This window comes from Falco rusticolus, chromosome 13, assembly GCF_015220075.1.
Source record: "Falco rusticolus isolate bFalRus1 chromosome 13, bFalRus1.pri, whole genome shotgun sequence".
Classification (NCBI taxonomy): Eukaryota; Metazoa; Chordata; class Aves; order Falconiformes; family Falconidae; genus Falco; species Falco rusticolus.
Genome location: NC_051199.1, coordinates 11,944,121 through 11,960,078, shown reverse-complemented (window position 1 = coordinate 11,960,078; position 15,958 = coordinate 11,944,121). Strand labels below are relative to the sequence as shown.

At 37.3% G+C, this 15,958-nt stretch overlaps 1 protein-coding gene across 3 annotated transcripts in view; it reads right to left on the bottom strand.

Annotated features, from left to right (window-relative positions):
* The window catches only part of COL4A3 (collagen type IV alpha 3 chain), an 84,622-nt gene that overhangs the window by 8,145 nt on the left and 60,519 nt on the right, over positions 1-15,958 (bottom strand). For all 3 annotated transcript variants that reach the window (XM_037406107.1, XM_037406106.1, XM_037406109.1), the window contains 16 exons: positions 15,228-15,320; positions 14,037-14,141; positions 13,030-13,127; positions 11,500-11,650; positions 11,255-11,368; positions 10,316-10,483; positions 9,120-9,209; positions 8,408-8,542; positions 7,576-7,674; positions 5,935-6,024; positions 5,421-5,560; positions 4,258-4,384; positions 3,917-3,997; positions 2,823-2,921; positions 1,784-1,834; positions 624-809 (listed from right to left, as the gene is read on the bottom strand). In XM_037406107.1, coding sequence (XP_037262004.1) covers positions 624-809; positions 1,784-1,834; positions 2,823-2,921; positions 3,917-3,997; positions 4,258-4,384; positions 5,421-5,560; positions 5,935-6,024; positions 7,576-7,674; positions 8,408-8,542; positions 9,120-9,209; positions 10,316-10,483; positions 11,255-11,368; positions 11,500-11,650; positions 13,030-13,127; positions 14,037-14,141; positions 15,228-15,320 — 1,827 coding nt within the window. The remainder of the gene's footprint in view (positions 1-623; positions 810-1,783; positions 1,835-2,822; positions 2,922-3,916; positions 3,998-4,257; positions 4,385-5,420; positions 5,561-5,934; positions 6,025-7,575; positions 7,675-8,407; positions 8,543-9,119; positions 9,210-10,315; positions 10,484-11,254; positions 11,369-11,499; positions 11,651-13,029; positions 13,128-14,036; positions 14,142-15,227; positions 15,321-15,958) is intronic.

Here is a 15,958-nt window from a genome sequence, read left to right as displayed (position 1 = left end):
AACAACATTTCACATACATTACATACAATCCAGGATGACATTCAACAACTCTATAGTGCTATTCATGTTTACTACCTCAGTGATTCCTAAGGAAATATACCTTTTTTTAAAAAAAAGAATAAAATCATTTTTCCTAGCCTGCTAATTTAATCTGAGATTAGAGTTCTTACAGTACTCTACAGCACTACAGTTTTCTGAATATCTTCCAGTTGTAATTATGCCTGTAGCCACAGAATCACAGAATCATTTAGATTGGAAAAGACCTTTAAAATTGAGTCCAACCACAAACCTAACACTGCTAAGTCCACCACTAAACCACGTCCCTAAGTGCCACATTACACACTCATGCTATCTCACTTCTTTAAAGCTGGACCTCAGCAGCCCTACAGACTACAAGGGAAGAAAGCAAAATCATGCAATGGAGTGGACTGCAAAGCTTAGCATTGTTTTTATTTACATCACCATCACGGTGTTTGCAATGGTAACATTGCATTAATTGGTAAAGGAACTACCAGTTTAATTATGAAGCTGTCCTGGGGGAAGACGCCTTTCAAACTTGAGTTCTGGACAGTTTGAATTCTGCTTTCAATTATCATTTCAGATAAAGAGTTATAACAACACACCTGGTCTTCCATCTGCACCAGCAATACCTCTATTCCCTTTCTGGCCAGTAATTGCCATGCCTGTTGTGCCTTGAAATCCAGGTAACCCCACTAAGCCAGGAGGTCCAATAGGTCCTTGATCACCCTGATGACCTTTCATACCCGGTGGCCCAGGAAAACCAGGCAGTCCCATGTCCCCTTTGACTCCTGCAAAGTACAAGTATTACATTTGGGGAGAGCTGTCAAGATAGTAAAATGGTATGACTACACAGAATATGTGCATTTACTATACCGCAAAGGTGGAATTCAGCCTTTGTTTTTAGTATGGAGAAGTCCCCAAAGCCACCTTGCTACTGTAAAGCAAAATAGTTGTGAGAAGACAGGACTCACTGCAAGGCAGTGTATACACCACTCTTGGAAAAAAACAAAAAAACCCAAAAAAACAAACCCCACAAACCTACAAAAAAGAAACCCCAAACAAACAAACAAAACAAACCAAAAAACCCCTCCAAAACTCCACTTCAGAGGTTGCTCATACAAAGGACTAAACTTGAGAGGAGGGTAGAACAACCAGAGCAGGGACTGTACCTTGATGCATAAGTAGCAGAAATGCTTCTTTGAGCATCAGAACTGGCAAATCCTTCTAAACTCCAGCTAAAAGCATCAATGAGTGCAACGAAGTAAGAGATTACTCCAAAAGGATATTATTATGAGGCTGATCTTAGAGTGCACGATCAATATATAAAGGATATGAAGAGAGATTTATTTATTTTTTTTGTAAGTAAAGCAATCAATTGATTTCTACCAGTACTAGAAATACAGTGGAAAACAAAAAATGGAAAGTTCACTCAGTCAACTGTTCCATCAACACAGAAGGGGAGATGAACAAAATTAAAATGCAATCACTTCAGCTTTCTTAGACTATTTTTAGTATTCAGCATCATCATCTGTTATCGTTAGATCTTTACTTCCCTTTTACAATAGTCTCAACTTTACAAGCAAATCTATACATTTAGTATATAGCACCAATTCATTAATCAAAAGCACAGAATCACTTTTGATTTCCTCTGACGCTCTTAGTGCCAACTGAAGCATCCAAAAGCAGGAGGCAACTTAAAGAGGAAGATGATGATTCTGGTATTTAAAAATCAAGCTTTTGCTTTCTGAAAAAGACAACTCACCTCTATGACCAGGAATACCTCGAAAGCCAGGGATTCCTCTCCCTGGTGCTCCTATAAAATATTAGGTCACATTATACTCAGTCTTGAATAACTGTTAGAAAACATCATAGTTGCATAATATTGCCCACATTTCTTCAGAATTCACTGAATCAAAATGTAGATTTTAGTTATACATACTATATAATTGATTATTTCAGTTCCTTCTATCCAGAAATACAAATTAAATTTCTAAGTTTTCCTTTATAGTAGGAACTCTTATTAATCAATCATATTTCAGGTACATTCTACAAAATAAGCTTTGTCTTTTTTCAGAGGAAAAAAAAAAAAAAACCAAGAAAAATCTGCAGTTAGTGTGAAAAACAGAAGAAGAAATGTAAATACCTAAACCAGAAAATATATTAACAGTGATTACTTCAAACTTAGTATGTAAAAACTTCCTACCATGAATGCATTCTTAGTATCCTCATTACACTAACATACACAGAAAAATTATCACTGTAAAATGTGAAAACACCTTCTGTCAGAATTCAGTGAAGGACTAAATCTATCTGTGGATGTTTATGACGTCAGGAGTGATATTTAAAATGAAAGGTTTTACAGCCCAACAGCCAGGTCATGGAAACCTTCACTGTTCATTTAAGTAAACACTGTGATTCCTTTTATCTTGTTTCCACATAAGGGAGGAGACTCCTTTAAAAGGATTTTGGTTCTTTTCACTAAACACTTAAGAACTGTTAACACCAATACTTTGGCTCTTGCAAACTAACATTTTGAGGTGACTATATGACAAATCTCATGTATAATAGTCAACAAAACAAATAACTCTATATAATGACATATGCATTTGGGTTGTTGACAGCATGTCCAATAATTACATAGGAAAACCTATGAATTACATAAAAGTGAAAAACCTTACACTTAGAAACTTATCTTTGGCTCCAGAGAAACTCCTTATTAATCTTTCCCAAGTAATGCTTGCCAGTTTAACTAGGGAAAAAAACAACTGTAAAATAGAATAGAAATATTTCACTGGTGTTACCTGGTTCTCCCTTTACTCCTGGGGGACCAGGCATACCATCCTGACCTTGATCACCTCTTTCACCAATAAGTCCGTTTTTTCCAGGGTCTCCAACAGCACCTGTGAATTATAATGGACCATATCATCATTTACATTTCTATTATTTTGCATTTCAAAAGGAGAAGATAGGAGTCCCCTTTATTAAAATTGAATCAGTTCAGCTACTTCAAAGATAGATGTAACTGTGTTGGTATATAAACATTTGTAAAGAACAGCACATAATTTTTACTGAGCTCACCGAACTTCAGTGGATTTAACACCCCCACTATTTTCACAGGCAGTAACCATCTATCTTTCAAAGGTATTTTAGGATCCTGCCTTTAATTTTGCCTGTATGGATTTCCACCAGCATGGGTTGTTTGGTTTCTCTGCCTGGCTTCATTACAAATTCAATGTTTCTCTAAACATGGAGTAGATTCTGATCTTCACTAACTCTATTTAAAGTCAGTGCAGTTTCACTAAAGTCTACAAAACCACATAATTTTGATGAGAATCTCTGGACATAAGAGCATTCAATGCTCTTTTTGAAGACAGTGACTGGCACTCACTTTAATAAAGTCTGCACTGCACACCTCTGTTGTGGCATTTTTACATACTCCCCCTTATGTATATTGAATGGTTTTATCTTTTTTGCTGCTTTAAAAGACAAGTACAACTCTGTCCTCTCTTTCCACTCTTAATTAATTTCTTTCTCCTCCTCATCTAGCTACATCTTAGTTTATTATTCTCTTTTAGGAGGTAGAGCAAGCCTTTCTTACAATTGTGTGGATATCACATCTTGAGACCTCTGGGAATAAAAAAACACCAGGGTGGGGAGCTTTGCAAAAGTGAAACAAAATTAAATCCTCTTGCCTCAGCTGAACTGACAACATTGCAAACAGGCTGTTGAAGACCTTAGTTGGAATCAGAAAAGTAAATAAAGCCTTGAACTAACATAAACAGAGACTGTAACTGCATCATTTAAATTCTAAAAACCTCAGAACATCAGCTGCCTCGCTGCAAAGAAAATAACAAACCAGGGGGCAGTGATCTGGGAGCGATGCTATATATCATACCAGGAGGGCCTGCAATGCCCTGTTGTCCTGGGCGGCCCTGCCGTCCTTTAACACCAGTATCTCCAGGAGTTCCAAGCTTTCCTGTAAGAAGAAAGGGTGTGGGAGAGAAGAGGCATTATGACTAGATTCAGACTCAGTCTGAGAAGCTGGCTATCATTTCTGCTTTGGACAGTTGCAAAAGATCTCTAGCTGAGGTAAACTAGCCTGACAAGCAAAGAAGCTGTTTAGGTTCACAGCAGTTGAATATAAATGTGCCACACCACAGGCACCCTGTGTAGTTCATTGAGAAATTTTCTTCAGGAAACGTCAGCATCTCACCATCCCTTGAAAATAAAATATACCTGGGATTCCTGCACCTCCAGTTTCCCCTCTGATCCCATGCGGTCCTGGTACTCCTTTATGTCCTGGATGACCTTGGGATCCTTTTTCTCCTTTGCTGCCCAAAACTCCTGGGAGGCCTGGATCTCCCTGAGAAACAGCAGTCACACACAAACAAGTAAAGAATCACATTACATTCCATATTTGAACAATAGAAAAACCATACATAATTTTGAAGGTTAAGTAAGCAAAATCATGGTTCATTATGATTTTCAGACAAAAAGCAAAGTAACTATATGAAGTCTTCCCATAATACCACTGATCCTTTAGCTATAGTTAAGAAAAAAAGATCTTTCTTTAATCTGTACAAACCAACTTCAGTCTTTAGATGTGTTCACTGACACATAGACTTCCCTCAATTTTATTGTAACAGCTCCTCTTTTGAATGAACATACAATCCTTACATAATATGCAGCTATACAAAATACTGAAATACATCTTTTACCTGGAATTCCTACTGACTTTCATGACAGTAACCTCATAGTTTGCAGTAGTTTGCAGCCTCAACCATGTATTTCAGATAATCTTATACATAAAAAGACTCCCAGTTGTTCAACAACCAGAATATGCGGAGTAAAATTGTATCCAGTTGACCTAACTTACAAGATACTGTTGGTTTTTTTCCTAAGCAATATATATTACTGAACATAATATATACTGAATGTAATAAACACTGCTAAGAAAAAACCCCCAATTAATCTTGTGTTATTACTAGACTGTCAAAAGCCAACTGTACAATTTTAGAGTCCAAACTTTTGAATTTGCTAAGATTAAGTTTTTATGTACTTTTTAATTATACAAGTATTCCTTGTATGTTTAAAATACTTATATACTACTGCTTCTTAAGTGCAAGTCCTTTTTCTTAATGGATTAGCAATTTCTAAAGAAACAAAGTTATTTCCAAGATGTTCCATCTTTACAAATAAATTCTTGAACCAAGAGAAAAATGAAAAATAATGAACTCAAAAACTTGTCCTGAGTACACAACAGAATTTTCATACTTCTGATCACTAGCCAATCATCTACTTCTGCAAACTCTGCAGCTCTTGCTTACACTTTGTTCTGTTTTTATAGTCAAAGTCTCTGCTTATTGCCTAATATGACAATGTTTCCAGTGTCTTCATACCTTTGGACCAGGTTCTCCTGGAGGCCCGGCAGATGGGTACCCAGGATCTCCTTTGTCACCTGGAAAGCCACCATAGCCCGGTGGACCAGGGTCACCTGATGGTCCTGGAAAGCCTGGAGATCCTTTCTGTCCTTTTGGACCTGGAAAAATAAAGATACCGATACCATTCTTAAAAGGAATATAATTGCATACCGCACTTTCTGTTTTGTGAACTACTGCTTGTATATTCATTCTTCATTAAAGATTAATTTATACAGCCAGTGATTTATTTCTAAACACATTAAAAAGAATACATGTAACCATATACAAACTAAAGAAGTTATATTTCATTTAGAGAGAGAGAGAACTGCATTGTGCAAGTCAAGCAAATGCTGTGGTGCTAAAAAGCCTATAGGTAATGCAAAGAATAAATCCCAGTCTAAGTATTGTGTAGTGCGCTTATAGTAACTGCTCAGATCTGTGCAAATTTCTATACAGCTCTATGAATTTGTAATATGGCTTGACAGAAAATGACCTGGAATTCCCATGTCCCCTTTGTTTCCTGGTGCACCTGGGAATCCTTGTCCTCCAGGCATCCCTGGAAGACCCATAAATCCTTTGACACCTGCAAGGTGAAGAAATAAGTGTCATCTTCACATGTTTGCTCTAGACACTAGCCGGCTGGTAGATCTGTCATGAACACAGAACCCTCTACTGAACACCATGTCATGGTATCTTATTATTTTATAAATAAACATGCAGCCTCTTGCCCCAGACACAGCTAAAGTTATCATTATTGTTGTCAGAAAGTCAAGGAAATAAAAAGCATCTTATGTATCAACATTAAAATTAAAATTTGTGACTACAGCACTTAGGGGCAGCAATGGAAACATACTTTTGCGAATTTTGATCAAGATCATGAATTTGTATTCACGCACTGGACTCTCCTATCATTGTCTCCCTGAGTTCACTCTGGTTTCTGGGCATTTCACAATCACATTATTACTTACTTATTATGCGCTTCTTACAACTAGTATACCCACGAGCTTTTTCTTATATGGCTCAGGCACTTTTCCCCCTACTCACTTATCTTTAGCTTAATTTAGCTAAATTAGCATTCAGTTTAATGACTACAAGATCTAGTTGCATCTAGAACGTCCAGATGTCTACATTTTAGGGTATTAGCAATGCTTGAACATGTAGACAGGTGAAGTCTTATTTGCTTCCATAAAAAGTTAGGGAGTAGTGGAGCATTTGCAGCTTTTTTTGTGACTGGCTACCTAGCAATGACTATCCTTTATAGTCATTGCTAGGTATGACATAAATATGGATATGATGACATAAAGCATGGATAATTGCCATCACGAGAAGAGCAATTTTGATTATAAGTTTAATGTTATTTCTAATTGTCACCCTTTTAATGTATTTAATTATAGCGTCATACAGTTTTCTAGAAAGAAGTTATCTTGAAGAATCAAAACCACAGAATAGAGAGAAGTAAAGATGTTTTATTAACATCAATTTGAAAAAAAGCAGATGCATCGTCTCACTCGAGGTTCAACATGTATCATTATGTATGAGGTTAAGGTAATGGCAGAGCAAAACTTTGTGAAATATCTTAGGAAATGTCTTAGGTAGGTTTATAATTTATGCAGGTATTTTTAAAGTCTGCTTTTCACTGAAGATCTGGTAACTTTCAAAATACAAGCCAAACATGCAGGCTTTGAAAGGGGTAATAAAATTAATCTGGAATAAAAAAAGCTTCTGAAACATTTTTGTGCACAATTGTAATGGTCATATTTTAGAATTCTTACTTCTTTTTTTAACAAAACAGAATTCAGACTTTACTTTTATAGACACCAATTTTTATTCAGTGGCCTCATCAGCTTTTAGATTTTGAAGTTATTATTATTCAGGACTTAATATTATGTTCTATTTATCACCCCAAACAATATTCTGTATTTAGAAAGAAACAAAGAACCATTTGGTGGCAGCTGCTATGACTTTCAAATAACAGCTTTTGAAATTGCTCAGTTTCAGAATTCTCAGAAAAGCTTCAGGGTTAATGCAGAGAATGTAGTGCTGCTGCTGGAGCTGAATTTATGTGCTAGCACTGAGGTAATATTATCTCTGCTCTCCACACTATACAGTAATTTTCAATATACATATTCCATACCTGGTAGACCAGGTATTCCTTCAGACCCATCAAGACCTGGAGGACCTTGCACACCACCATCTCCTTTTTCTCCTCTTAGACCCATTCTTCCTTGAACTCCTAAAACAAAGTTTCATTTTAAAAAGTATTATGAAACAACATCTTAGAATAGATGTTTTATATGAAGTTACAAGTTTTATGTAGTTCGAAGTTTTATAACTCTTAAAGCTAATGAAGCAGAATTGGAGCATAGGATTTTCACTGAACACATATAAGCAAGACACAAGCTCACAGTTAGTGCCTTGTCTTTTTATCATACAGAGACAAAAGGAGGTTTCTGAATGTTTCCATAGGAAAACGTCACACACAAATCCAGGTAGCATTAGTTAAGTATGTACAACTCCCGTACAGAGTCTATATTAATATTGGAAACAAAGGAATTCTTCTGACAGTCAAGGATTTCCGAGCAGGCTCAATTTCTTTGTAATCCAGCATCCAGTTGTTAAGTGCACCCATTTCTGCGCTCACAGGCTACTAAATGTGTAAATCCACAAATGTATAGCATATATGTATATAAGCCTTCTAGTACTACTGACATACTGTTACTGGTTTAACACTACAGTAAGAGGTTTCTTAAGGCATATGGACTTGTTACAATGAAAATAAATATTCAGTGTAATATCTAACTAACCCATAAATAAAGACAATTACAGTATTCAGCAATAATTATTTGAAAGCCATGTGAATACTCTCAGTAGTAAAGTCAGTTTCTTCCATGCTTTAGAGTCCACTAGAACTGCAACACAGGTGACAACCCTAACTAGTTTTTAATGACAGAACAATGAATGCATACCTTTTAAGCCTCGTTCTCCTTTACTCCCAACACCAACCAAGGTCTCGGATGGTCCAGGAAAACCTTTATCACCTGGTTCGCCTTTTGCTCCAAGAAACCCTTTTCTTCCCTTTAGTCCTGGGAAGCCAGGAGAACCTGCAAGAAAATATACTGACATTTTCTGATGAAACCTGACTAGACGATAGCATAAGGGAAGCAATGAAACTTCTGTCTTAAAGGACAACTACATATGTAAATATACATTCCAAATCAGCAATCTAAAGTAGCTTCTTGATTACTTTGAATCATCAATAAAACATCTATGAGCATAAGATTACGGCAAGAGACTGTAATTATTTCTTATACTCAATATATGTATAATCTTATATTTGTTGAATAGATATAATGATATTGGGAACATGAATGGGATGGAAAAAATAGAGCAAAAAAGCTCTGTACTCTGTATTTAGCAAACTGCCAGCCACTTGCACAAATGCTAATAAAACAGGGAAGGTGGCAATTCAAAACTGCTAAAAAAATTAATTAAATAATGTTGTCATTCAGTCTGTAGACTGCACATATACAGAAGCCAAATTACCAAGACTCAAAGAAATTCATGCATGACACATACTCAGGAGTGATAACATACATCAGGATGGATCTCAGGACTAACTTCAGCATGGAATTTCCTATATTCTAAGTAATAATGATGGCAGATACTATGGCCACTTGCCTCTGATACCCGCATAGCCTGGTCTTCCAATCATGCCAGGGGGTCCAGGAAATCCCAACAGGCCCATTATACCTGGTTCTCCCCTTGAGCCTGTAGAAATAAAACAGTATGAACATATTCATTTGTATTTGATCAGCAAAACAGAACATTATTTCAGAAAACTACGCATGCCTGTCATTTAAGCGTTTAATTGCTCATTTTATTTTTTCTCCATTTCTATAACACACTGTCCAAGCCAGTTTTCCAGTCTTTAACCACAGGAACAGCATTTACACACACAGTAATCCCCAAACTACCTAGATTAGTAGATGCAACTGCTTCTATCAATGAATGAAGCAACTGACAGTGAGGATAATGTATCCAAGATACCCACACAGGGATGGGTGACCTGTCATGGGATGTATGGGAAAGACATTCCTTTCTGGCTGAGGAACTGAAGGCCAGCTGGGACATGATAACTCCCCTCAAATGACATCAGAAGCCTAGGTTTGCCTGAGTCAAGTGCTACATGTTTATCATTAGTTTTATAGGCTGTACACATAAAAAGGTATGTACCATCTCCTTCCTACAGGATAATGAAGGATTTAACAGTAATGAAAAAAAATCTTTGTTAGAGATAAGAAACATTACACAACTGATATATTTTATTCTACAAATCAAATTTGAACACATTTCTGAAAAACCAACAAACAAACAAACAACCTACAGGGATTACCTACCTTACTTTAAGTTAGTTCTGGTTAAGGTGACAGTTTGATCTGACTCAACTCTGACAGGCTCAAGATCTGAACTTGCTTTTTAAGAAAAAGAAGATAGCATTAACAAGCTATCTGTTTGAAAAGGGATGCTGAGTAAGAGCTAAACACCCACACTTCCATTATACTTGGGAGTTGCTTTGAATATTAACTATTTCATGTCCTACTGCAAGGACATTACTGTACAAAAACCAATGTAAGGTAGCCCTCTGTTCTCAGAAGGATTATAGAAAATTCAGTACTGTGTCACGACAGCTTCAAGATGCACTCGTCATTTAGGGAATGATGATTTATTTATTTTCCACATAGATTGCAATGATATATGAAAGCTGTTGATGGAAAAAGCATTTCAGCATCTTCAATTTGGAAAAGCATGACTGACACCTTTTTGCAGAGACTGACTTAATTTCTACATCAAAACAAGTATTCGGGAATCCTTACCTGGCACACCAGAGATTCCTGGCCTTCCAGACTGTCCCTTGGGACCAGGTAATCCTGTATTTCCCTGAAGACCTGTTAATCCTGGTTCCCCAGGCTCTCCATAGCTTCCTGGGATACTCAAGCCAGGAGGACCCAGTTTTCCTTTTGAACCTTGTGAACCTCTTCCTCCTAAAGAAAAATGCATGACAGTGTAGTAAAGTACATTTGCCTGGAAAATAAACCTTCATCTCTATCTTGACATCATAAGCATGAAACTTCTTAAACTCTGCCTGTTTGAGGGCTAAACATTAGATCTGTACACAACATACATACATTTTTTAAGGGGGGGGGGCAGGAATGAGAGTAGACAATTCTGTTCTTTCTCAGAAAAAGAAAAACTCAAGTGTGAAAAGCCCACCAATTCTGCATTCATTCTTGGGAGTGGGTTGTGTGTCGGTTGGTGGGGGCAATTCATTTGAAATCATATATGAGATCCTTCAGGAGGAGGACTGTGCTGAGTACCTGAGTGTGTTTCTTTTGGAACAAAAACCATAGGCAGTATATGCAGGTACTTTTAAGACACTAAATCAGTCTTCTACCTAGCTGAGCTCTTCCTCTGTTTTGTTTCTTTATCAATTGCATTGTGCCAAGGAATGTAAGTTCAGCCCCATACAGAAGATATGACTGAAATATCCTTTTGCCTGCAGAATTTGGGCCAGTTTGTGATTTCTCTTTACTGTACAATGGAATTTGATTCTTAATCCATCTTAATCAGTGCATATGTTTCTTCTCATCAGCAGAAAGTACACTTTTTAAATGGGCTTACATTTTCTCGCATACTATCCTATCCTACAACCAATATGCAGAAATAACTTCAGCTCCCTCAGGCCACTGGAAGGCAGCAACAAAAAACCCCAGACCCACTGAGCAAAATGGCACATTGGATTCAGAAAGTTCTACCTGGTGGGCCTGTAGCTCCCTGGCCACCTGGCAAACCTGGCAGGCCAATAAGACATTCAGCAGGTTTCCCTGGAAAACCTGGGTCTCCAGGAACTCCAGGTGAGCCACGATCTCCTAAAAGAAAGGAGACTGGATTCAGAATGATTGAAGTAGAAGTTTCAAACTTTGAGTGAGCACTGTTTGACTTTGCTTCCTTTTCCTTAAAATAACTTGCTGTTCTTCATGAGCTTGTTTGACAACAGTACCTCTTAGACCATCATCACCATCATGTCCAGCATGCCCTGGTAGGCCTGGAAGTCCTGGAAATCCAGTATCACCTTTTGAGCCAGGAATGCCACGACCTCCTGGTGAACCCAGTCTACCTGGCTCTCCAGGAATAACCATGCCTGGGTCACCCTGCAACACAGAGAGAAATGTAAACAATCCACTACATGTTACAAACCTGCCAAAATATTTTTCTCCACTATGTGATCAATTCACTTCTTCTATTACGGTAATTTTCTCCATTCTCTGGGGATCTTTCACATTATAATTTTTAATGGCTCCAGTTCAGCTGGATGTTCCTTAGTGACCAACTACCAGTTTCACACCAGAGGAGTAATTTGTCTGGACAGCTTTTGAACCCTTGTCTCCTAACCCTAAGAAACTGCAAGACACTTCCCTCCATTTGGCCTTCATGCATTGTGGTGCTTGCTGTTGCTATGAAAAGCTTTGGACCTGTATCCGAAAATTTGGTTGATGTTTGTGCAAATACAACTTTTCCTTTAATTTTATATGAAAGTCATACTTTCATCAAAATATTTATTTAAATATTCAAGGTCAGCATCCAGATATGTCTTGGAGTATTCAAAGTCAGTTATTGCTTTTTTTTTAAATCATTCTTCTGAACATTGTTTTCCATGAAGACGGGTTTTATCACAAATGTCCCATTTGCCTGAATGGAAAGTCTGAACTAAGTTTTTTTTTGACCAACTGAACTGCTGATTTGTTCGAGTAGTCCTTTGAGTACCAGCAAATCAGTATGTTCATAAAGCAGGTCAATAGAGATGAGCTTATATCAGTCACTGATAACATACTCGGACCAAAGGCCACACCACATCCAGCTCTTCTGGGGCATCAAACACAGATTAGTAACAGCAACAACAAAAAAATTCACAGCCTCAAACCTCACACTTTGTCATGTCAAAAAACACACAAAAGAATGACATGTGAGCACACAAAAAAATAAATGCCACTTTTTCAAAACATTTATGTTATTTTTGTTCAAATTTGAATCCTGATTACATAGTCAAGAATCTACATTTATGTATGCCATCAGTAGATTAGCTTCTGTTAATACTGTACCACTCTTGCTGATTACCTCCAACATAATTCCTTTATGCTTCAATTCAACAGAGCACTTGCTTAAATTAAATGCATACTTAGTCTTCGCTGACCTCCATCAAATATGTGCTTAATTGCAATTTCTGAATAGCCATCTTTTCAGAAGCTGTGGATTTATTTTTTTGCTGTAAGCAACACGATATCCTCCTTGTGCTCTGATAAGTGAAGTACCAAACCATCCAAACACTTGGAGTTCTGAAATCTGGATCTGAATTTAAAATTTTGACTTTACCTACCTCCTTTTTATATAAAGAAATTAATTTCATAGTTTGTGCAACACTGGTCAGGAAATACAGAAACTCATATTCCTCACATTTCTTAATTTATTTGCTCAGTGTCACATTTAACGAATGGGACCTATGGAAAAGTCTGTGCTGTATTTCTAACCAAACCTTTTCTCCTGGTTGTCCCAGGTTTCCAGCTCGGCCTGGATCTCCAATCTTTCCTTCACAACCTGGTGACCCTCTGCTTCCTGCAAGTCCTTTATCGCCTGTAAAAGGAATTAAATGGCAGTACAGATGCTATGGTTATCACCTCATTTTACAAATGGGTATTTGTATGGATGCAGTTATGAGCCTCTGACACTAAAGTAGCTTACATGAGCTGAAGACAGCATCTTGATTTCAGAGCTGATGTGACACACTGCATCTTGTTCCTTACATATTCCCTCAATGTTGACTGTAACACTGCTTAGTTACTTTCTTCAAATCAGTTATTTAACATGGGATTTTTTAATTTTTTTTAATTTTTTTTTTTTCAAGTGAAGCTATTCTAATGTCAGTTACCTACTGTTTTATTTAACAAGCAGCTTGGTAGTAGCTTTAGTATCAGAGCTTTTTTTTCTCCTCCCTATCCTGACAATATTATGAGAATTTTTTAGTATTTCTAGTGTCCAAAGTGGCGCATGACTTAGCATGAGGAATGGCCAAATTCGCAGTATTAAAAAAGCTTCCTACTACATGCACATTAGAGCAGGTATTGCATTGTATGTAACCAAAATTGATTAAAAATGATGTCCCAACACTAAAAAAGGTCTGTTTCTGTAACACATGAGAACCCATCTGAAGTAAGTATGGCACTCAGACAAGCTGCACCTGTTTTGGCAGTATTCCAGGAAGCATCAATGTCTTTTAAAATATTTTCCTACTAGCAGCTTTAATACTTGATTCTCTGAAATACTTTGAAGTGCTTCAAACTTGCAATTTATAAGCCCTTAAGGCAGTAAATTACAAGACTGCTAAAAACACTTGCCTGTCTAACATTCACCGTTATTTTTTTTCACTTTGATTGTTTTTGATGTGGACTTAAAAAAAAAAATGTAGATTGGGGGAGTGTTGCTTTTTTTTTTTTTAGGAAAAAAAAAAAAAAAAAAAAAAGATGATCAAAAAGAGTATTTTACCTTTTGGACCTGGGATTCCAGGAAACCCAAGTCCTGGAAAGCCTGTGTCACCTGTTGGCCCTGGTTGTCCTGAATCACCTGGCTGACCTCTTGCTCCAACGGTACCTGTAAAAAGAAATTAAGTAAACTGTGATGTATCTTACCAAAGAACATCAAATGGTAAGATTGAGTGGTTTATAGTTTATTAATTAGAACTTAGACACTATTCTCCTTCACAGCAGGTTTTCACAGTTAAAATCCTAATTGTGTTCACAGTATCAAAGCAGGCATGAGTCTGTACGTTAATTTTTTGTGCAATTTGCCCAAATGCCAGGCTTCTAGGAACAACTATGTGCAGATACAAATCTTCCTCTTGTTGAGAAGATAAAATCATACATTATAGGGGTAAGGCTCGGAACAGAAGCAAGTATAAGAACAAATCTACCATAAAGCTGCCAAGAAATTTGCTTGCACTATTCAGGGTAGCTTTAAGGACTATTGTTCTACAAAACCAAAGCAGAGATGCCTTATGGTTAGCCTCAATGTCACTTATTGTCCTTCAGTGCATTCAAAAATTCTGCAAAGTTTAACACACCAGAAAGCAAAAAAATCCCACCTAGAACCAAAGCCCAAAACCCAACAAAAAAGGAAACTGATCTTAATATCTTAGAACAATGGTTAGTAATTCATGTCAAAAACGAACAAGGAAACTTAGTAATACAGTTACATTTTTGACTGTGCCCCTGCAAAGCATGAGAAGGACCAAGGGCTTCAAGAAGATAAAGAATGCTTTAAAAGAATGCTTTAACCTAATTTTGTTCCTTCTGTTTTGGAAGTTGCAGCAGTCCCAGCATAATGCAGGATATGCTTTTGTCAAAATTACATCAGAAGTGCCTTTCTGGATATACAAGCTGCAGCATATGCATCAGATGTTTCTGGTTCTTGGAGGAACAAAGTCATAGCAGAGGACTGCTCGGAATCTCCGCCATACTGCACACGATGGACATGGCCCTGTGTGCCCTTCCTGTTCACATCCACTTCTCCTAGTTTACTTGAAAGGGAATTTTACAGCTAATTCCATAGTTTCTGCATCGCAGAAATCCTTTTTATAATTATTTCAAAGTAATCCAACAGTTTTATCTGGCCAGAGCTGGGAGAAAAATCCCGATCAGATTATCTCTGATTTATTTTATTTATTGCAGATGTACTCACCAGGCACTCCTGGGGGTCCAGGTAAACCATCTGGTCCTTGAGGTCCTGGCAATGCAGGTAATGGAGTTATCCTACCGGTCTCTCCTTTCAGACCTTAAAAAAACCAAACCATAATCAAGGATTACAAAGGTTTATAGTTTGGCAATATGTAATCTTAAGCATTTTAAAATACCAGCGACCAATCTACTTGGTTAAAAACGCAGTCTTTTACAGTTTCCATATTTATGAAACTCCACAGACTTTGAAAAGCCTTCAGATTTTGGCTTCATAAAGCAAAAGAATTTTATTGACACCAAGACAATCTGCAGTTATCTTCTCAGCCCTCCTGAAGTCTAGTGGAGACCCAGAAAAGGAAGCACAAAGTCAGCAGGAAAATGACACAGTTGAGAAATGCTTAGCCTTCGACTCCGTTTTGTAAAGATTTAATGGGTATTCTCTTTAAGAAACCTTGACTATACCTGCCATACAACTTTGAGCTCTTCCAGTTTATGCTTGCCTATAAATATATATATACTGGCTATGTTTTCAGCACTCAAAAATTATTAGGTCCTTCATATTTTCCCCTGATGACTTATCTCACACTGATGACAACAGGATGTGTGTATTTTAAGGATATGCCCTGCCCCCCCTCCTCCCCCATGATGAGAACAGTCAAGCACTGGAACAGGTTGCCCAGAGATGACGTGCTGTCTTTGTTCTTGGAGGTTTTCAAGGCCTAATTGGGTAATGCT